At 43.5% G+C, this 23,525-nt stretch overlaps 1 protein-coding gene across 2 annotated transcripts in view; it reads left to right on the top strand.

Annotated features, from left to right (window-relative positions):
* Positions 1-6,403: 6,403 nt before the first annotated feature.
* The window catches only part of BEND7 (BEN domain containing 7), a 47,727-nt gene continuing 30,605 nt past the window's right edge, over positions 6,404-23,525 (top strand). For both annotated transcript variants that reach the window (XM_072336864.1, XM_072336865.1), the window contains exons 1-3: positions 6,404-6,649; positions 10,386-10,469; positions 20,440-20,757. In XM_072336864.1, the coding sequence (XP_072192965.1) occupies positions 6,589-6,649; positions 10,386-10,469; positions 20,440-20,757 (463 nt within the window). In that variant the 5' untranslated portion in view covers positions 6,404-6,588. The remainder of the gene's footprint in view (positions 6,650-10,385; positions 10,470-20,439; positions 20,758-23,525) is intronic.

Genomic DNA, 23,525 nt, shown 5'->3' with positions numbered 1-23,525 from the left:
TGGCCCATCAATCCAGTCTATCCAGGTCCCTCTGTAGTGCTCTTCTTCCCTCTGGCAGATCAACACTCTACCAGGGAGACCTCGCTCTTTTGACAGCAGTTGAACGCAAACACTGACCATTTGTGACTGCTAAAAGGATAATGGTCATGCAATTTTTTACATACATATTTCTGTAGATCATCCTTAATAGCACTTTGGCAGTACAAGGCAAACCACGTGGAGAACAGTCACTCACAGCAGAAGTCATCTATTTTTCTTCTATTTTTGTGTACATAGAAGATAAATCTTTAAGTGTATTATATTACTAAGTTTGAGTCCTTTCGTTTCGATCCAAGCCAGGTAAGAAATCTCTCAGTGTTGTTACTAAATGATCAAACTTCAATGCTGTCAGCTTGATTTGTCCATCTCTGACAAAATACCCAGTCCGAAATACCCATATACCAGCTGCCTCAGTAGAGAGGTCAAGGACTGAAAGGTGACGGAGTCTTCAATGTTTACACATCTCTGAAGTTAAATCCAGGGGGAGCCACACTAATGAAAATGCCGCTGCGTACAACTTACTGATGAATAAAAGCATCGTTCTCAGATGTTGTCAGTCTTCAGCCTGACACAGATATTAAATTCACATAATCGCTCTTGAAAAAGTGCGTGTGTGAGTAGATTTTGAACCACGTCGTGCCTTGCAATAAAACTTGATTTTTTTGGACTGCCTTTCAGCAGGCAGGTAGTCATAAACATGTCTTCAACTATTTCCCCCACCTGAAAAGTAAGTACTATTTGAAAACATTTAAGGAGATCGAACGCCTTAATAGGAGCTGCAGCAACTTTTCTTGAATTTATTTTAGCTTACATCAGTATTCTGAGCTACAAGGATTAGAATGTAGTAGAGAGACTCTCGTTGGGAGTGGGGATTGAAGGAGCCGAGGCAGCAGCCCTGCAAGTTGACAGAGATGCTAATATAGCTGCTGCGGAAGTGTGGAGAGCAGATCAGAGCAGCTGGGTGGGCTGATAGAGGGGATCAGGGCAGCCCAGAGGAGCAGTAAGAGGATCCAAATAAGTGGATTAGTAGCATACCAAAGCACACATTACTTTTAGTTTGCAAACTCCCATTGATTTTAGTGCATGTGCATTTAGTAATGTGTGTGTGGCAGGAGAAATGGAGGAGGATCAAGGCAAAATCAAGACACGGAGAGCATCTCCCTGTGGCAAGCTGAAAACAGTAAGAAGGCTGGGCTAGGAGGCACAGCACGATGTCCCCACAGAAGTCTCACTCAGGACCTAGAGGAGGACAACTGAGCCTGTAGCCTCAAGGAGCTGATTAACATTTCTAAAGGCTATTGTTCTTTCAGCTGATTCTGCATTTGTTTTCTGTCTGTGCCTCCAGTGACTGTCTCTTTCCGCAGTTGCAGTCTTACATCTGCCTTCAGCTGCTATGAGTGAAGCAAACATACACATAAATGTAGGTATGATCAGCAGCATAGCTCTCTCCGAACTCTTCCTAGAAGAGGACTTGCTGGGCAGAGACACATCCAGACTCTGCCAACATTTCTAAGCACTTTTATTCTTGATATAGCACCAAAATTTCACAAAGTTCCTTGCAAAATAATGAGCCTAATAATTGATCTCAGTTATCATAGATTGGCCTATGTTGGAACGGACCTTAAAGATCATCTAGTTCCAAACTCCTGCCACGGGCAGGGTTGCAATCTTAATATGAATTGTTTTACAAGTATTCAGTCAAAATGGATGGCTGTCAAACTTTGACTTTTAGACTCTAATGAGCTTCTTTGCAACTTTACACCAAGGTCCATGTAAAATGATGGAAGGAAAAGTCTAGCTTTACAGTTGAAATTGATTTTGCAGCCTGATACAGAAGTACATAGAGGGCTTGTAACACACACACAAAGAACACTTTGTACATAGGCTCAGTTATATTCCTTATTGTTGAACCAGTTCTGGAATGCTTTAGTCTGCCTGAGCTGGCAAACAAATAAAAACATTGCTCCGTCCCGTAGCTATTTTCTTTTAAATTTATGTGAGGAAGATTAATGAGAGAGTGAACAGACAAAAAATTGTTACAAAATAGTGTCCCAAAGGAAAGGAAAGTAAGAATAGAGGCATGCTAAGATGACAAGTACTTGAAATGTTACAAGGAGAACTTATTGGGGACCAGGAAACAAGTTAAACTACGATCCTATGCTTCAGACTTCATCAGGGCATCCAGAAACCTACTTCTGTATTGACCCAGATATGGTGACATGAAAGTCCCCTAGAAGGGAAGGTTAGTAGTAAGATAGTGCGACATCAAGATGAGTCAGTTTAGATTGGAAGGTGAGAAATTGTATTGCATAGACATTTTACATGGCTACAGAAACATCACTGGAAACCTGCAAGGGAAAGTTGCTGCCGGGGTTATACAATCTTCAACAATATTCATTAAACGTAACTAACTGGCATAGCTAATCTATTAACCTGTCACCTATGCAACTGTGCAACACCTATGATCTCTAGTTTACCTCTTCACTCTCCTCCTCCTTTCTAAGGCTGCTTTGAACTTCCTCAGATTCCAAAAGGAGTAGAGATCATGTCACAAATAGGACAGTCAGCAGACTCTTCCCACTCCTCTCAACCTTATGTTTATTCCTTGACATGGGAAGTAAAACCTCCAATCAAGTTTTTAACAGTTTTTTTGCTGTATCATTTTCCAGCTGAAAAGCTGAAAGATCTCTTAAGAGGGCAGAACTAGAGACCTAGCTCTCCTCTGGTCTAGGATTCTTCAGTCATTTTTGTCCTATGCAATCTCACTTTATGAGTAATAGTCAAAAGGTTGTAACTGCACGCACTTGCGCTGCAGATGAGGATGGAATCAAAGGAATAGTTTAGGGCATCCTGATGTAAAGGATCACTGCTGTTGTTAATACTGAAATATGACTGAATAATTATACTTGATTAGTTATTGATCTACACGTAAAATAAATTAGTAACTATACAAAGCAGCTGATTGTCAGAACAACTAGTATCAGTCAGAATGAGGAGGGGCTATTTTGAAAGTAACAATAAAATGGTAACTAGGAAATTGCCAGGGATAATCAGGATGACTTGAAGTATGTTGCAAGACAAAGCCTTTATTTAGTTAGCTAATTTCATGGCATTTTGAAATACACATTACTCAATGGCTGATCTGATTGAGGAAATACTCTGTGACTATTCTTGTGTATATGTAAAAGTGTGCTGAATTTTCCATATTTTCACCAGGAAAAAAAAGAAAATGAACTATAGTTTCTTACTATGTAATGATAATAATCCAATATCGAGACATTAAATGAAATAAAAGATGAACCCAACAGCTGACTGAACTGCCCTTTGGATCAAGTACACTTTATCTTAAGTCAGTTGGCTACCACAGAGGTGCAGCCAACTAGCTGAAACTACTCAAAGCAGCAAAGAATTAAGGCAACTTTCATCCCTGTGTTTCTCCAGCTACAATAATGGTAAAATCAACTAGATCAGGTTGCTCAGAGCCCCATCCATCCTGACCTTGAATGTTCCCAGGGATGGAGCATCCACCATCTCTCTGGGCAACCTGTGCCAATGCTTCGCTACCTTTACCATAGAAAGCTATACTGGAACAGTGGCCCATGGCAAATGAGCAGATGGTCTCAGTCTAGCTGTAGGTTACCAGCCCCAAAACACACCCAAAAGAGGCTTGCAACTTATTGCAGATGGAGACTACAGTAACCTTTGAGTCCTTGAGGTATTTTATTTTCTACTTCATGGCTGAGCAACATTAACAGTATAGGATGGAACAATTGTTTTGCAGTTATTGGATCCTCCTACACATTCTGTGGATAACTAGATGGCTTTGACCTAAAGTCACCTTGTCCTAGTTTCTAATTCGCTTTTATGCAGATGTGATTGCGGGATCACAGCCTTGGTATCCAATCTGGCTAAGACTTTCATACATGAAAACCACAAGATTTACTGATCCGAGTAACCGTAATTGGGCTTGTTTGCAGGAGAAGCTCATTCGGCATGCAGCAAACGGGGAATCTCTCGACAAAGACACAAGAAGCAAAATGAGAAATGCTAAGGGAAAAGGGGATGTGCTACCTTGCACAATGTTACTTGAAACTCCAGTGTCCAGCATTCTGACTGAAACATCGTTTTGATTTGTGAACGTTCCCTTCAGCAAAAGAAAATCTAACAAACACAGAAGAGGAAGAACTAAAAGGAAAAAAAAAAACAAACTACTTTTTCTCTTCATAAATTACATCCCAAAATGCTTCACAAAAACTGGATAAGGAAGGAAGAAAAGAACTTTGTATTTTGGTAGCACATTCCAATGGCAAATGCAGGAGAAGGCCCATCATGTGAGCTGAACAGTAAACGAAGTCCCATAAAACTCTCCTATTGTCCCAGTACGGATGAGAGTCAAATGCCACCGTTTCAGCAACGCTTTAAGCCTGGTAAATAAAGTTAGCAGTTAGCAGACAGGAATCAGCAGACTGGTGGAGAGAAAAAAAAAGAACAACAACTCTTTTTGTACACAAAATTCAGGCGCGGTGCTTCTTGATCTCTGATCTGACTTCACTGCGCTCGCCCAGAGATTAATTGGACCGACATCATTTAGCAAGCAGCGTCTGACATCCAACTACCTTTGCTGCTTCAGCATTCACCCAAAAATATGCAATGCGGGATTTTAAATAGTACGTTAGCCCAGTTTCCTCTTACAAAGTCTTACAGCGAAGTTTAGGAAAATTCCAAAAGTAGCATATTGATTGCCTCTGGGATTTTCCACTTAGCAATTTAATAGAAAATTACACCCTTACCCAATCTGCGATGTTTCCATAACCTCCCTCATGAATTTAATTTTCCAGGGTCTAATAAATTTTTACCATTAGGCATATTTTCTGATATTGCTTCACCATTAAGCCCATTTGCCTTTTTGGAACTGTGGATACTCTCTCCATGTGATGTTTGGACAGCATCTTCCACAGGTGAGTTCAGGTCTGTGTCTGTAAGCACCACTACAATACAAATAATTTCGTTAACTATCATTATTGTTAATATTAACTACTGATAACATTCACATTTGTTTTCCTCTGAGCAGTTTTCTAACCCTTAAGCGATGGGGTCAGTCAATACAACTGGAGCCAATAGAATTCTCCTGAGTACTCTCATTAGACCAAGAGATCGGCTTCTGCTCAAGTGTGACCATGTAGCTATCTATCACTGACTCCTCTCCTTGTCACGACACAGCCTGACTACATGTAAAACACAAGATGAAGACTGAGAGCTGTGTTTTGGTTAACTGTAAGAGTCCGGCTGCTCTGTAGGCACGCTATGCTGTAAAAGCTAAAACTGCACCAGAAATGCACTTAGTGTAACGTAAGGGAAATAAGCGAGCCAGAAGTGTGGCTGGAGGCATCAGCTGGTGAATAAAGCATTAAGTTCAGCTGTGTCCGGATCATCCATATGGCTGTGGTGACCTTCTGGGTGGCACTCCTGCAGAGGACTGAAACTCTTTACTATGGGATGTCACGTTTAACTACTGAATGTGAAGCCCGGTGTCAGGGCTCAGAGCACTCCTCACAGCACTCTGCAAGCAGGCACATAGCTGCGATGAGCTCGTGGGCTCCAGCCCAGCCCTGCTGCTGGGGTATTTAAGCTGGATTTTGCCCACTTATGCAGCAACAACTTCACCACCACAGAGCTCGGCTCGGGCCTGGCTGGGATCGCCTCCTATCACCCCGAAAGTTGCCCTCCGGCCCTGAGCGAGCCGCGGGCCCGGGGCAGGCCCTCGGGGAGCCCTGAGGCGGCACAGGCCGCACCGAGGGCCGCTGCTCCGTCGCAGCCGGGCACCCTCTGCCCGCGGGCAGCCGGGGCCGCAACACCGAGCAGGGCCCTGAGCCCGGAGGGAGCGGCGGGGCGGGAAGCGGCGGCGGCAGAGGGAGCCAGCAAGCGGCTGTGTGCAGGGGTGTGCAGGGGCGGGCGGGAGGCGGGAGGTGGGGGGGACACAAAATGGCGCTGCCCTCTCAGCCTCTCTCCCTCCGGCCACCCTCCGGCCGCGGGGCCCGGCCGGCCGCGGGGCCAACAGCCTCCCCGGCCTGGCGTGAGGCGGCGGGCGGGCCGGCTCGGAGGCGGGCGGGCGGCGGCCTGCGGAAACCAGCCGGGGCCCGCTCGGCGGGGCGCGCCGCCTTTCCCCAGCAGGTGGCAGCGGGGTCCCGGTGCCGGCGGCGGCAGAGCCATTGCGGGCCGCGCACCCGGCGGGGGAGGCGGCGGCGCCGCTGGCCGGCATCGCCCCGGGCTCCCCCCCGCCGCCGCACCCCGCTTCCCCTCAAAGTTTGGGGCGGCCTGGGCGGGCGGGCGGCGCCGCGGGGAGGCGGGGGGGCCGGAGCGAACTTGTCCCGAATCCCTTTATTTGCAGTTGGAGACGAAAACTCCCGGGCTGCGTTTATTTTTTGCTGATTAAAAAGACGGACCTTGGTCCTGCGGCTCCCCGCCGCGCGGCCGCCCTCCAAGCTCCCCTCGTCCCCTTTTTTTCCTCCCTCCTTTCTTCCTCCTCCCTCCCTCCCTCCCGCCCGCACCATGGAGTTTACGGAGAGGAAGAGAAGCAGGAAATCCCAAAGCTTTAAACTGATCAACGAAGGTAAAGTGGCGGCGGGGAGGGGGCGGCTTTGTGCCGTTGGTCTGTTTGTTTGTGCCTGAAGAGGACTTTTGCATAAACGGGGCCGGGTTTGGGATCGGGGTGTTATGAAATGTGCGTGCTCCTTTCCCTCCAGCTCGGCTGTGTCTCTCCCTCCTCGTATTTATTATTTAACTCTGGAATCAACTCTCCCAAGCGTTGCAGCTCTTCTTTATTTCATCGTATTTTTTAACCTCCCTTCTCTCTCGTAATATATATATATGTGTGTGTGTGTGTGTTCTGCGTTCTTCAGAAGGGAGAAAATAACAACAAGAAGGAAAAAGCCACCCCCGAAAGGTGGACGTGTTTTGTTTCTTTCCAGGCTGATCTCCTACCGAATAAAGTTGGATCGCGTTTCATTGCAAATCCTCCTTTGGGGGGGAGGTGGGGAAGGGAAAAGGTGAAATGGAGAAATTTGGCGAAATAATGACACTTGGGCAGCACCGGAGCTCTTTAGTATTCAACTCCTGTGGGTTGTTGTGTGTGTGTTTTCCTCCTCTACTCACGTATTTCAAAGCGAAGCCCCACAGAGGTGTCTTTATTGAAATCCACGCGGCTAATTAATCGTCCGTGGGTGAGGAGGAATTGCTGGCATGCAACTTGTTCTCTTGGTGCCTGTTTGCTTTTTGGAAAGGGGGGAAAAAAGGAATAAAATAAAGACTATTTTAAAAGGGATCCTTGGGGAAAATGTTTGGGATTCATGTCGGGAAATGCAACGCAGCTCTCGGATTCAGTCCTCTGTAAGCTTTCTTTCAAAGCTACAGCTGCTGGAAGTCATTTTAACAGGTGGACTTCCAGCCCCAGGCTTGGTGTTGGCCGAGAATGTCGAGCTGCTCCAGCTGATTGTCTCTTTTGTCCTCGTTGATTTGATGGGAGAATTCTTATTTTTCCTCTCTCTGTGTATTTTTTTCCCCCCTCCTCTCATGTCTTGAAGTCTGAAGCTGAAATATTTGCCAGCAGCGCTGTGTGTGTGTGTCGTGCATGCCAAGTTCAGGGCAGGTGACTGCTTTGGGATAATGTAGCGCTTAGGGGTGAGTGGGGGGGGTGGGAGGGTGACTTTTGGTACTCGCTGAATGGGGGAGGTGAGGTCTTTAAATGAGTGTGGCAGAATCAGATGAGAAGCAGAGAAACGTGAAGGTGGCAATGAGCTCGCTTGAAATAACTGCTTTAACTCTAGGAGGGTCTGGAGCATTGCACATGCTGCTGCTCAAAATAGAAAGACAATGACTGGTCAGACTTGTCTGAAATTCATTGGAGGTTTTGTAAACATCAGCAGAGCCACCGGAGGGGGGTTCATTTCTATCAGGAATAGGTTTGCTTTGTGGGCTTTCTTAGCATCAGATGTTCCGAGGCAGTTTGTGCAGGGCTGGAAAGTGAAACGTGCAGACGAACAAAACTGAAATTGAAGCCTTGGTTTTTATTTCTCTCCTGAAAGTGCTGCAAAAAGAACGTGTGCGCTGTCGCCAATGTATTAATATTGTGCAAATTCTCAGTCCTAACAGGATTAAACATTCCTCAATGCGTAAGGTGATCTGTTTAACTTCGTTTTAATTGGATAAATTCATTTATGGTGGTTAATTATTAGCAGTTCTTACTTTATCTGGGGTCTGCTTTTGGATGTAGAAATTCAAATAGAAAGGCATGCTGAAAGAAAAACACATCCTGGAGGACTGTGTTCACACTTTGAGGGTGGGGGGCATAAACATCACGTTTTGTATGCGAGTCCGTTCTCACATAGCCTTTTTCTATCACAGTTGATTATGAAGATAATTACGGATAAATAGTTGTCTCTTGTAATTGGCCTTTGCCTCTTGCTGGAGTCGCTCAGTAATGTCACAGTTTAGTGTTTACTGTTGTGAAATTGATATGGATTTCACAGCGCCTGGACTGTGACACGAGGCATAAGAAGGAAACCAAAGAGAAAATGGGATGCTGGATCGGTCTGTAACACAATCTGTTAATAACCCTGGCATATAAGGTGCTCAGTCTGTCCCCAAAAGCTTCAGAGCAGCCTATCAGTGTGACGAGCAGTGAGCAGATTGAGAGGGAGTGCACCTCTGGGGTGCAAAGCAGTGACTTCCAGGCTGCAGCTGTAGAGCAGAAACGGATGGTGCCCAGCTGGATGCACACAGGGAAGTAGTGGAAGAGAAACCACGTGTAAACTGTATGTCTGAGGTATGCAGATCTGTAAGTCATCTAATTCCGAGTTCCTATGTGCACGCTCTGAGCAGAACTTGCAAATAAGAAAATGTAAAGAAAAGCGAACGGGCTCTGATTGCAGTCTGCATAAATTCTATACTTACAGCATTTACTTCCTCAATACTGTATTTCACCTTTACCCCATACACGTCAGGCAGCCCATATACTTTTCTCCCTCTTCATGGTTCAGAGAACACCAACACTACTCACTTGGTTAACACCTTACTGGCTGACTTCAGTATGTTCTTTTCACCCCCACCCCCCCCCCCCCCACCCCCAAAACTTGCTGACATTTCTTTCTTTTGTGGTGCTGCATTATGCTTGATTCTGGTTTACTTACTGGGTTGTTCCTCCTCTTGAGCCATCATGACAGTCACACTGTACAAATAAACAGCGTGTAACAAAAAAACGTTTGACATGTTGGAGACCTTTAGAATTCTGAAGCTGATTGTTCGGTCAGAAAGGCAGGTGTGTTCCTCTTCAGAGGAGGAGCTGCTGGTGCTGCCCTTCCTTTCTCTTGTGCCTTTTAATTGAATCCTTCAAAATGCTCTTCCAGGAGTTAATCCCTACCTCGCTTTCTGTGAGGCAGGCAAACGTAAGAACTGGTTTTCAGGGGACTAACAGAGTGTTGGGAGGGCTTCAGCTCTCCAGGAGCTTGGTGATGAGGCAGCTATTTCAAGACACTGAATATATTGTTCAGTCTTGAGTGACTTGCCTAAGGACAAAGTGCGTGCCGGTAGCAGAGTCAGAAATAGAATCCAAGAGAGTTGCCCTTGGATGGTGGTTTTTTTCATGTAATTACAATGCTTTCTGTACACACGTGTAAACAAAGCTGTTTTTTACTGCACATGTGCTGGTGATTACAATAGAGACCCTCACAGCAAAATATTATTTCATTTGAGATACATTTAATTTTTTCTGCGTCTATCCTGTAACACAGATTAGAATATAAGATGCTAATATATATCATTAGACTTGTCGTGGGCGTTAGTTTCTATAAGTAAATATCCTTGAGCCTCCTTTCCTCAGAATTCAGAGGCTGTTAAACATCAAGGTATGGCTGAAAGATGCACCTCTGATGCATCTTGCTCATTTTCTCATTGAGATGAAGTTTGGAAGTTTGCTTGGCTTCTAGGAAGGTGGAGTTTTCGCCGTGGATCTGCTTTCTGTCTGTAAAGCAAGAAGCCAGATAATTGGCATCTGGTGGGATAATTTGCTGTGAAAATGAACACAGTAATTTAGGACAGGCACAGCTATCCCCTGAAATCTGTGAAATATTTTATCTGAGCTCTCCAGTGCGAACAAAGTTGTTTTGATTTTATTATTATTTTTTTTTTAGGAGGTGCTGATACAGAGCACATTTTCTGTGGTTAATTTGATGTACGCGAAATAAACTGTAGATATATTGATAAATTATGCAGTAAAACTGTAGCAATGTGTTCAGTGTTCATTTTTTCCAGATCACTTGAGTTCTAATTTTTTTTATCGTTTTTCATTCCAGATTACCATCATGAGATATATAAGATCTCTGACTACAGCAATGATGTTAATGGGGAGACCAAAGAAACAGAACCCATTTCTTTAGGTATGTGCTTGTGTTGATTAATTTCAGAGCAACGTAGTGTGGCCATTTGCAATTAGGGAGGAAAAAAATCTCTGTGCAAGCACGGGAAGCGCCTGCCATTGTTTAATATGACGTTCTTTTCAAGACCCTTTTATTCTACGAATTGCCAATATATCCTTTATTAACGCTGCTAAAAGTTGTAATTTCAGACGTAAATGTTTATTAGTGTCTACACACAGTGCTAATTATCACTCAGTCAGAGAGCCAGATGCTGACTGTGCAGTTTTGCAGCTCTGTGCTCACCCCATTTACATTGCATATTTGCTGGCATGCTTCACTGGCAATAGTTTGTGTAATTGGGGTATTACATCTTTGACATCTGGATAACAGAAATTCAATTTCCAGGAAGCTGCTATTTGTTTGGTTTTGCTTCTGCCTTGGGTGGGATGGAGGATTAATGTGCTGTCTTAATGTAATGTCCTTTCACCTCTGTAGCCTGCCTGCTAATCCTGCCATGGGAAAATTAAATTAAATCAACAGTTAAAAATGTGTAAAGAAAACAGAGAAGTAATATATAGTCTGCAGCATGATGTATAGTATAGCATGATAGGACTAGTTATCTGTGAACCTTTATCTTTTCTGCCTGTGTTCTTCTTATCCTCCATAACTCTTCTGTGTAGAACATGTCTTCCTGCTTCCAGACCCCCCCCTATCCCGTCAGGACCTCTTCTGGGTGCTGAACCTCTTTGTGAAAGGACAGTGAGCAAAATTCAGAGGAACTGGGGCAAAGTTTTGAACTACAATAATGACTTTTACCATGCAAAGCAAACTCTTGTTTGCCACGCTCAGGCCTTGGAGAAAGCAGCTGCCTTCACAGCAAGATATTTGGGGTTGTCTGACTCTCCTTAGCTGTGTTGAGAGGCTAAACATTTTTATAGGGTGATTTAAGGTTTATGCCATCTGTGTATGTTGCCATCTGTGTGTGTTGCCCCCTAGAGTCAATGAGAAGCACTGGTCTTGAGCATGTGAAGCTGAAGTTGAGCTGCAGGTAGAATGCCTTTGTCTCCTTAATTCGTTGTGCCATATGCTCTTCTAGAGGTCAGCAGCAAACAGAGAAAAGAGGGACATCCTGGACAGTGTGAAATCTTGTGATGGTCAGGCTATTTACTCAAGGATGAAAGCAGCGTTAAATTCCCTTCTCAGTTTTTCACCATTTGGATTTTGAGCAAATATTACTTCCCTAAGCCCATTTCCAGGGAGAAGTGTGAAGATGGCCACTAAACTTTGTTTGGGTTTTCTGTTGTGTAAGCGCTTTTGATGTGGTCTGATTTACTTTAAATGCTTTTTCTTCAACCCTAAGTCATGAAGGAGAATTGCAGTTCTGGAGCCTACCTTCAGCTGCTGTAAAAAGAAGGTACTTATTTTCTAGAGAAGTCCCAAGTTTCCACCTTCCATTGGTTTTTGACAACTTATAGCTGTGCAGGATTTGTGAACTAGGCATTTTTTTTCCTGTGGGAGTTGGGTTCAATAGGTTACTGAGAGCTCGTGTAGCCTTCTCTGCTTTGTCCTCAGTAGCTTACATTGCTGGCCACTTTTATCTAGTTTCTTAATGGCAAAGGCGGTGATCTGAGATGCGGGCAAAGCAGTGGCAGGAACTGCACTCAGTGCTTCAATTCTTAGCTCCCACCTTCCAGAGGAGATCTGAAGTGGCTGGATGTGGCATTTCAGTTTTTCTTTCAAAAATTTCATGTTGCATGGGATAGTTTTTCATTGTGCTCCAGGGATGATAGGAAAAAAGATGCTTTTTCCAGCTTGGTGTGCTGCCCAATAATCACTGAGGTTGGAAAGACCACTAAGGTCATCCAGTCCAACCACTGGCCCATGCCTACTAACCGTGACCCTCAGTGCCACATCTGCCTTTTCCTTGAGCACCTCTAGGAACAGTGACTCCACCACCTCCCTGGCCAGCCTGTTGCAGTGCCTTACCATTCTTTCTGAGGATAAATACAAATGAGTCTGAAATTATAATCTCCACTTCATTTAATTTTGAAGATTTATGCCAAAAACCAACCTGGAAGTGTATCCACACAATTGCTCTGCTGTTGCTTTTGAGTCAAGTTTGTTCTCTGATGCAGGTGTTTTAACTGATCCTTGGGATGACTACAGCTGTTGAGGCCTAAATACGATGCAGCCTTTAGTATGTAAATTGCTGTTAAATATGTCACTGGAACTATTCACTGCAGAAAAGGGGAAATGTTAATGTCATTTTACAAACGAAGCAGTGAAGCTTTGTCTGAAATGTGATGTGCACGTTTTGGTTGCAAGCTCAGGAGATGTACCTGTGAGAAGAGGGGAGATTAAGGTAAATCACAGGATTACAGAGTTGTTGGGGTTGGAAGGGACCTCTAGAGATCACCGAGTCCAACCCCCTTGCAAAGCAGGCCCCCCTACAGCAGGCTGCACAGGTAGACATCCAGGTGGGCATTGAATATCTCTGGAGAAGGAGAATCCACAGCCTCCCTGAGCAGCCTGTTCCAGCGCTCCATCATCCTTGTGAAGAAGTTCCTTCACGTATTGGTGTGGAACTTCCCATGCTTAAGTTTATGGTCATTTCCCCTTGTCCTGTCCCCACAGACTGAAAAGAGGTTGGCCTTTTGCTTTTGACTCCCACACAAATGAGTAAGTTGAAGAATTCTGTTTGTCTGGGAAGCTGTATTGAACCTAGATGACATTTTATTTTTGCAGGCAGGGGGAAAACACGGCTTTGTGTAAGTGGGGCTGCGAATTAGAGGGAGCTTGGGCTCAAGAGCAGTGTGGTGCTGGAAGAAACTTCTGTTAGCTGCAGGAGTGTAAAGCCCAGCTGCTTTTAAATAGAGCCTGGTTAGCTTATGAAATTTAAGCTTGCAGGTGTGATGCAGAAGCTGAGTTTGTGGGAGATGGGGTAACCTGTCATCTTTTCTGATCCTTTGCTCTGATAAGATGGTAAATGAGAATTTGCAGCTTTCTAAGCAAAGGATGCACAGCCTCTGCAAAATTTAGGGTCAGTGTATTGCTACTGTGTTTTGTAGGCAAGGACTGCCATCTTTTATGCTTTGAAGGAAGGGTTTATTTGTCTAAAATCAGGAGGGTGCTCACACTGCAAAGGAGGAGGCAAGCCAGAAGTGCTTAAATCTCCGTCGTATTCAAGGTTTTAGACAGACCTGCTTTCAGCTTTAACCAGTGATCAGCATTGATGTTCTGTCAAGGCTGCTAACTCAGACTTGGAGATACTGACCCATGAGGGGACAGTACTACCTGCTTTCTGGACAGCCCTGGTTAAAGGTGGCTTATCTCTGATTATCTTCTGCATATACCACGTTGGATTGGGTTTTTTGTTGTTGGTTTGCTGTTTTCTTTTTTTTTCTTTTCAGTCATAATATTTTATTATCAACACAAAAAGAAGCGGAAATATAATATACCTCCAGGCTGAATGTTTTTACAATGCTTTCAACTTGAAATTCAGGCTCTATCTTTGAAAGGTTAATGTAGAAAACTAATTATGTTATCCTGGTAACCAAATGTGTGATGAGACATTTGTCTGTGTAATTAAGAGTGAAGAACTTTTATAGTTTCATAAAATTGAATGCTACACACAGTGTGCTTGGAGCATTTGTTTTGGAGAGATGTCCAAAGCAGAGATGTTTATGACTGATATAAAGTGAAACTGAAATGTGCTATAATGCAGGTGTCTGTGCATTTTACAGCATTTCACATTGTTGAAATGGAAGGCAGCAGATTAATAACTTGACTGTGTCACGATAAAATAAAGAATGTGTTCTCAGAGCAGGGGAATGATGCATAAGTTACTCACTAATTCCAAGAATTTATTCTGTCCTAGAAATAATATCCTTTGCGATTTATTCGTAGAGGAAGAAGTTGGCTTAGCGCTGTGAAGTTCCTTGGTACTTTTAATAGAATTATATCCCAAGTATGATTGTTGCAATAATTGCTTCTATAATTAAGACTGCATACAAGATCATTTGAGAACATATATAAAATAAACTAACCTTGCAGAGCATTTCCCTTTGGAGTTGAAGCGTGATCTTGACCTAGGATATTTCCAAGAAGTTGGTGCATATCTGTTATGATTATATTTTTAATTGTATGACCCCAGTGGTATATAAATGTAGCTTCCTTGTAGCTTCCTGAGGTCTGATTTACCTGATACAGCGTGGCATGGAGTTTGCAACTTCTGCTTTGGATCTTGCTGGGCATTGCTGAAACAGTTTGACCAGACTCTTCAAAAGAGTTATTTTGTTGCGTTGGTTCTTGGGTCACTTCTGATTCATCCTCCAGCGATGCATAAGGCCTGAAATTCTGAATGGTCCCAGGCTCTGACCCTTGACTTTGATTCTGCAGATCATGCTGATGTTTGGGATGTTAATAACTCCTTGGGCTTTTCAGCAGACAGAGGTATCAATAAACCCACATGTTTCATCTTAGCTTTGGAGTGAGGGTGAGGGCATCTAATTTGAGGGTGCTTCCCTTTGCCTGAATATATAGTTTTGGTGCTTTGTGTGATGATATGAAGAGAAGTAAGTGCTTCTAAATGACATTATAGAACAGTGGTAAGATGCCTTAACTGGGATTGCTTAAATATCCCTCTGTCTGCTAGGGGTAGTAAAATCTCCATCTCATAACTCATGTTCCTTTCCTGTCCCCCTGACAGCGTTCGTGACTGCTGCTCTCCCTGTTGACTTGGGTTTTAAGTTTCTAATTCGAAAAGCGTGTTGTTGCCTGTGCTACTTCACTGTAGGCTCTTACATGCTGCTTACATGGGGATCGCTTCTTTGAGAAATGTGCACTTATCCAGTCAGGTTGGCTACACTGTTGCCCAATTCACGTTATCCGCAGAGCAGTCACAACAAATGATTTAGGAAACCTTTGATCTGATAAGGAAGCACGCACGTGGTTCCTCTGTTTTCTCTGTGCTAAACGTCACTATTTTCAGTTCCAGGAGCACTGTACAGCACAAGATAATAGCGGCAACAAGAGCTGTGTTTGAAAGCTGGAGTTTGATATGGGTGTAGTTTTGCTGAGAAGGACAACCTAACTTTCTCCTTAGCTAAGTGTTGTTCTCTAAGGAACCATTTGAATACCAAGTGATTCTCACAGCAGTGCTTTGGTCAGTGCAGGTTGTGCACTGAAGGCGTTTGCCTGCCCCGTTCCCTGCAGAACTCTGAATTAGCCCTTACAAGTTCTTCAAACACGGGCAGCTGAGCTTTGCTGGCCCTGCTCCAGGCAGAGCAGCATTCAAGCAGTGCCTAACAAACTGGCATTTAATACGTTTGATTATATAACCTGCGTGCTCTGTTGCAATTAGTTCTGAGCTCTTGAAACTTCCAAGCCATACACACCGCCTTGTTCTTTTCCCTCACCTCTGAAGCCCTGTTTCCTTACAAACCAGGCACATACTGTCACCTCACATGTGTTTGTCTAGCAGTCTCTTGCTGCTTTTCCTACCCTCAGTGATTTCTGGATTTGTTCACAGGCTTCAGCCTAGTTTGACACAAGGGTGGCAATCTCTGAGCTACAACGTTCCTTCTGTGGGCAGCCTGATATGTAGCCAAGGCAGGAGGTTTTCTTTAGGAGTTGTGTTTGCCAGCACACAGAATAAGATCTGATTTTATATGAAGTCAGCCAGTCATGAATATGTCCCAAAACATTTCTCATAAGTGTTAAAAAATAGAGACATTTCAAAATATTGAAATCCTTTGGCCAAGAGAATGTTTGTTGTTTGTGTATGTTGGGGGGGGGGAAGACGTTATACAACCTATCAGCCAACCTTCACTCATTCATACATCCATTCAAAAGACGTGCATTAATTATGTATATAGTTTCCCCTGTTTATTGCTGGAATATAATGTTTTAACATATGGGTGTGCTTGGATGTCACTTTGTCACCGTAAGTAGCACTGTGATAGTGCTTGGCAAGTTATTTGGAAAGCTATAATCTGTTTGTAGGCATTTAGCCATATTTATGTATTAAATTTAATAAGCAAAATAGTGAAAAATGTTCAGAAATCTGGGGGCAAAGACTGAACTAATGAATTATCAATGATACTTTATTAACTAAGATTGTTAACAGTTCTGTTAACAGATGTCAGTTGTTAAAAGGACACTTGTTTCAGATTAGTGCATTTGAAACCTGCAGCTTTCCAAGCAGTAAGCTTTAGCATTGCACGTACTTTCGGTAAGGAAAGTGATTGAATTTAATTTAGGGGAAGATTACTTTTTATGAATAATTGATTTGGAATTTATGAAAAGATTTTTGTCTTTCGTTGTTTTATAAAATCACAGTCAGGCCGTCTGAAAACAAACAAACCAACCAACCCAACAGTTTGTATGTAGGGGGCTGTCAGAAATGACTACAATAACAATTTCTTTTAAGAAATTGCTAATACGTTTCTGTTACTAATATTATGTTCACGTGTAAGTTCCTAAACAGGGCTGTAATTTGCCAGGCTCATCTATTTTGAGCAGTACTTTGCAAATGAACTCATTGCTTTGAAATAAAACCAAAGGGATTAGATGGACAATCTAAATAGCAAAACCTTGGCCTTCAGTCTGCATTCCCACCTCCCCAGGAGTGCTGTGGAGTCCCCATTGCATCCCCATGTGGCTTCCAGAAAAAGGCTGGATTACGCACCAGGGTGATAGAAAACTCCCAAAGAGAAATTGAATTCTGATGTATGGGCTGGGCTACATGCTCCAAACACTGATCCTCTTGGTCACAGAATCACAGAATTGTAGGGGTTGGAAGGGACCTCTAGAGGTTATCGAGTCCAAACCCCTTGCCAAAGCAGGCTCCCTGCAACAGGTAACACAGCTCAGTATCCAGGTGGGTCTTGAATATCTCCAGAGAAGGATACTCCACAACCCCACTGGGCAGCCTGTTCAAGTGCTCTGTCACCATCACCATAAAGAAGTTCTTATGCACATTTGTGCAGAACTTCCTATGCTCCAGTTTCTACCCGTTTCCCCTTGTCCTGTCTCCACACACTGCTGAAAATAGTCTGGGTTCACCACTTTGCCCCCCACACCTCAGATATTTATAGACCTGGATCAGGTCCCCTCTCAGTCTTCTTTTTTCAAGGCTAAACAGACCCAGTTCACTTAGCCTTTCTTCGTAGGGGAGATGCTCCAGGCCCTTTAATCATCTTTGTGGCCCTCCGCTGGACTCTTTCCAAGAGATCCCTGTCTTTTTTGTACTGGGGAGTCCAGAACTGGACACAGTATTCCAGATGAGGCCTTACTGGGGCAGAGTAGAGGGGGAGGATCACCTTCCTTGCCCTGCTGGCGATGCTTCTTTTGATGCAGCTCAGGATACAGTTGGCTTTCTGAGCTGCAAGGGCATGTTGCTGTCTTGTGTCCAGCTTCCTATCCACCAGTACCCCCAAGTCCTTTTCAGCAGGATTATGCTCAATCCTTTCATCCCCCTGCTTGCATTGGTAATGGGGGTTGCACTGGTAATGGGAGAGCAAGAAGTTAAATCTGTTTTAATGACAGTGTGTGTGCACTGAGGCAGATGGTGCTGGGGAGCCTACTGCAGTAGCTGGGCAGTTACAAAATAAATCCACAAAAAGATGGAGAAGTCATAACTGGGTGGCATGACTGAATGCGTTGTTATAAACTTGAGCACTGTAGGCTTCGCCTTCTCTTCACTATTATGACCTTCCTTCCAATGAGAAGATGTTTTTGGGAGGAGAAAAAGCAGTTCGTAAATGGGAAGTCTCCTTATTTTAAGTAGGGATGTAGAGATGTACCTAAAGGCAAAGATACACTTAACCAGAGCTTCCAGCAAGTTCTGTGTTTGTTGTGATAAATATGCAGGGTTTTTTCTGTTTGGAAGCAAGTGTGTTCATGTCACTGTAGAGGAAGACCTCTATAAAAAGAAACATGTGACCTGAATCAGGGCAGAATAGGCTCAATTAATATTTTATGTAATTGGGTAAGGGAAATTTAATCTTTCAGACAATGAGTCACCTGACCAGCAATGGAGCATCGTCACTAAACCCAACAGAAGGAAGGGGGTGGGAAGTTTTTTTGTTACTACCTACATGTTGCCATTAAGGGCCAATGGGATTTGCTAACATAAAGGTCTGAGAGGAGCACGTGCTGCTGAAGGGGATCGATGGTAAGGGATTTTATGGGAGCACTGGGGGCAGAGGGGTGGCTGGGAAAGGCAGCCCTCAGCTCAGAGCAAGGAGTGGGCAGTAATTGCAGTCCTGTGGTCTTCTGAGGCCTCTCATTTCCCACTGAGGCTGGGAAGTGAAACAGTGAACCCCTGACTGGCTTGAGTCCAACAAGCATCATTTGTTAATTAAATCATGCACACACATAAATCTGTAGACAAAATAGCAAAATACACGTAATATGGAACTTCCCTGCAGATGGCTTTTTCTCAGTGTTTCAGCTGGAGCGAAGACAGCATTCTAGTGTCTCTGCATGGGGCTGACAGCTATTTTCTAACTTCAGACCAGAAGCTTTCCTGAAAACCGCCCACTTTTCCTGCTGTGGTTGGGGTGGGCCAGAGCCAGATGGCTCTGCACCAAGTGGAACCAGGATGCCAGGTCAAGTGGGAGCTGCACTGATTCAGCACAAGCATGCTCTGACCATACAGCTTACTTAGAGGCCCCGTCAGCAGCTTGCTCTCTGAGTGCTACGTGTCCCTGGGCATGCTGAGCTTGGCCATCGTGTGCTGCTGCTTTTTTAACCTACTGGCTTAGCAAGCTATCTAAGCATGTGCCTAAGTTTAGGCAAGCAAATGGCACTGTTGAATTGATAAAATAGTTGACATGCCTGGCATTAGCACACTTTCATATGCCCTGTTGTTATACTGGAGCCACTGCACACTGCATTTGGGGTTTTGGAGAGTTTTATTTCTGTTTTTATTTCTCCTGTAATACTCTCTGCACTTCTGTTTTTCCAAAAAATAGGTTTACTTTGGGAAATGGGAATGTAAATTGGTTCAGGGATACCAGGTATTACTGTACAAAGTATGCCACGTAGGAAGAGTCGATCCATCCATTTCTTGATCTTTGCTATTGCATTTGCTTAGGATGTTTGATTTTTCTATTACCATTAAAAAAGAGAAGCTTCCTATTTCAGCAGTGGTTATGAACACTTCCTTATTACTAGCAAAATGTAATGTATGTTTTTATGAGCAAAATAGCTACTATCTGCTCAAAGCATATATATTCATTGTGCGATCAGCAGTTTCCTATATAAAATTAATACTTAAAAGGAGCCGGGAGTATTAAAGTATGTAATTGTTATTATTTAAATGTCCTGGATTTATTTGTAACAGACACATTTTTCTTGTATATATTTTCATTTTGTGCTCATAATCTGCATTTTGAAGACATCCAGCAGTTAAGGCTGTCTACAGTTATACGTGTATTAGCTGCTTTTTAATTTATTCCTGTATAATCCAGTAATATTAAATTCTGTGGAGTAAGGAACTGATCCTGTTTATTAAAATCAAGAGATACAGCATTATACTCTATGTGTGTTGTGATTGCTTTGTGTCTTTATTTTGTAGGATCTATCCTTAAGCATATAGCAAACTGATACATAAAGGTCTGATTCCTTAGGCTGTACTCAGAAAATATTCAGTGATGTCAGTGCCTGAATAGGATCAGTCTCTTAAAAGGATAGAGTATTTGAAACTGCTCTAGCTATTATTATTTCCTTCTGCAGAAAAATAATCTTGCTCATCAAAGCTTTAGAAACAGCACGAAGAAAGCCAGGTTCAGCATGATCTCAACCATTGCTGTGTTAAAACGTAGCCCAGGACGTACCCACTGCTGTTCAACCACGTCTTTCCCTTTATTTATTTAGTTTTGTACTTCAGCAGCTAGAAACGTACTGGCATCTAAAATCACTGATCTCAACCCATTACCTTTTTTTTGCTAATTTACAGTGATAACTGTGGCTCTGTTTTCACTAGGAGATGAAAGCCGGGAAATTAAAAAACAAATTACAGGGATGAGAAGATTACTGAATGACAGCACTGGAAGAATCTATCAGCGAGTTGGCAAAGAAGGAGAAAAACTGAAGGAGGAGCCCCAGGACTTAGACTTGGCCTGGGCCCAGCACCTGGATCCCCCTGCAGAGCCAGAGGAGAGCCTTCACCCTTGCGATAGCCTTCACCCTTGCGATAGCGACGCATGGAATGAATTATCACCCCAAGATAACCATTTTTCAGGGCAGTATGGGACTCGATCCAAAACGTTCCAAAATCAGACACGAACCATGGAATCCAATGGTATGATCTAAACTAGATACTAAGAATAGTGCTTTTTCTTTTTACCTTGTGCTGCACTAAGTTTCTGCCTTTGTTCTGATGATTTATTGTGCTGCTACACTGAAATCAGTTATAGTTGGAAGTCAACAAAATGAGCACATAGTTATCACTTTGAAAAGGTGTGAAAGTGGGCATAGTGCATTCTGCTACCATCTGTCTTAGGTTTGAAAACGGATTCCTGGTGATAGGGCAGAATTACTCAATTCTGTCATACAGGCTTAATTTCTTTACAGTACTTCTTAAAACAGCTTTGGCCATTGTTCTCATATTCACAGCTAATTAAATGTCAAATTCTACCACTCCTCTTCGCAATGAGTAATGTAGCACTGTTGTGACACCACTTGTGGAGCAGGATTCTACTGGCTGTCATAAGCTGATGGAATCAGGCTTACAACTCTTTTCTGGACTTAAGGTACAAAATCCCAGTATAGCCATAGGGTTTTATTCTGACAGCACCACTGGAAAGAAGGTAGGATGGAGTCTACCTGTGTTGCATCTACAAGACAGTGATCCATCTTGTTCTGGCAGAGAACTGTATCTTAAAGTAAGTGCGGAGGTGTGTCCTTTGAATGCATTTCTCTTACTGTCATCAGACCCAGTGAGAATGCAGGTTTTACTGCCAGAATCCTGAAGGTCTGCTTCAACAATCTAAATTAAGGCTTTTCCTCCAGATATTCAGCCTTGCACTTAGAAAGATTTTCATATTAAAGTAGCACCTCAGTTCTGTCATCTGGAAGGCAAAAATAAACATCAGATTGCACCTGTGAACAGTATCAATTTTCAGTTTCTAGTTGACTCTGAAGGTACTCAGACTTCCCGTACAGTTGTGTGTCCTTATGTAAAGGCAAACACAGTTTCATTGCTTGTATCATACCAAAAAAGAAGTTCTGTTGTTATTCTCACTACTGTCCTATAGGAAGTGTCATCCCCGTACGGAAAGATATACAGACTTAAGTTTCACAGGACTGACTGTTTTTCCTTATGGACAGTGATTCACTCGGCTTGTACCAGGTGATATGGAGAAAGAGGTTGCAGTAAGCCACGCTAGGTTTATTTGCTTTGTAACACTTATTTTTTAAAAAGGGAAAGAAAAAGAAAAAAGCCACTATTTAAAGATACGGTTTAACATAGGATCAGATGTAGGAGCAAAGGGAGACCTAACGCTTGTTTTAGACTTGAATGCAAAATCTGATCTATAAATGGTGTGGGATTTTAAGTGCGGAAGGACCTGGATCCTTCTTTGACCTGAGACTTCCCGCACCTGCAGGGACAGTTCTCAGCATGCATAGAAGTGCCTGAGCCTGCACAGCTTAGGTGCCTGGTTCCTGGATCCAGAAAGTAGGTGGAGCAGCACCTTTTTCTCCCTCCGGGGCTTGATTCAGCATGTGAACTAAACTATATTGACAGGATTTGGCCCCAACTGCAAGAAAATGTTAGCTCTTTAGTTTTCTATATTTCCTATATGAGGAGAAGAGATTGTTGGCTGACTGTTGATATCCCACAGGTTTCAGTAATCTCTGAGAAAGTCAGTTGGTGTTGAACAGTCTTGCTGTCCTTGCAGGATGGATGCCCAAATCTCCCACATGTTGGGGAAGTGCACAGAAGGAGCCTGGGTGGAGACACCTTCCACCCCGCCCTTTGCAGCTCTTCTGCTGCAGAAAGGAATGTAATCTCTAGGCTGTTACATAAAGCTGGGTGTGGGCCCTCTCCCCTGGCCACCTTTGAGAGGTGGCTTGCCCAGTTCTTTGAGGGCAGGTTATAGATTCTGCCTCCAGCTGGGTGTTCCAGATCCTGCAGGGCAATCTCTTTGCTTGGGTTCTGGTGCCCAGTCTGTCAAAGGAAAGCTAATGACATGAGCTACAAGTGATCTCTGTAAGTGCTCCTCATCTAGTGCACAGTTTTTTGGTGCAGAAAAGCACTGTTCAGGAAATAGGATTATTACCTAGGCTTGTCAGGCTTGGGTCATGACTGAGGAGATGTCCAAGCCCCCATAGCTGGTGACAGGAGTAAAGAAGCTGCTTGTGTCCATTGGGTATGTACTGGATGGGAAGCTGGGGTCTGGAGAATATTCACTGTAGGCTGCCTGAATTACTCAAATTTGAATGTAATGGGCATCTAAATGCATCTGCCTAGTATAGCCATTTCCTTGCATGGTGAAGGTGCTTCAGGAAAAGGCTGGAATTAATGTTCAATAAATGCTGGTATAGAAGGCAGTTGTGAAAAAAATATTGGCAAAGAACAGACAAAAAGAGGGAAGGAGGAATGAGAAGAGACTAGACATTGCTGCAACATAAGGAAGAACAGGCAAAGCAAAGTGATTGGTTCCAAGCTGGACTTAAGGCAGCAGTTCTGCAAGCCAGGATGTCAGGTAGATGTTTGTGACTCGCTGATTTTAGCAGAAGCATCTTAGGGCTATAAACAGTGATAAGCATGCCTATCCAATTACAGCCACCAGACTCGAGTCTGTCTGAAATAGTTTCACTTCTTCTGTCCTGTAGTCAATCTGGCAGCGATGCAGCAGCTGGATTTCTTTTTTTGGTTACACCAAGGCTGTTTGCAATGGATTTCATTTGTATGCTTTTCAAATATAAACTTGCATAGCAGTATTACACTAAATGAATTTACTCTCAGCAGATCCAGCTGTAAGAACCACTGTCCTGGGTTACTTGCTGCTCACACAGGGGAAGCAGTGTAGTTCTGTAATGTATTTCTGTCTTCTCTCAATCATA

This window comes from Excalfactoria chinensis, chromosome 1 (genome assembly GCF_039878825.1).
Source record: "Excalfactoria chinensis isolate bCotChi1 chromosome 1, bCotChi1.hap2, whole genome shotgun sequence".
NCBI lineage: Eukaryota > Metazoa > Chordata > Aves > Galliformes > Phasianidae > Excalfactoria > Excalfactoria chinensis.
The sequence above is the reverse complement of the archived record's forward strand: the minus strand, read 5'-3'. Positions and strand labels throughout refer to the sequence as shown.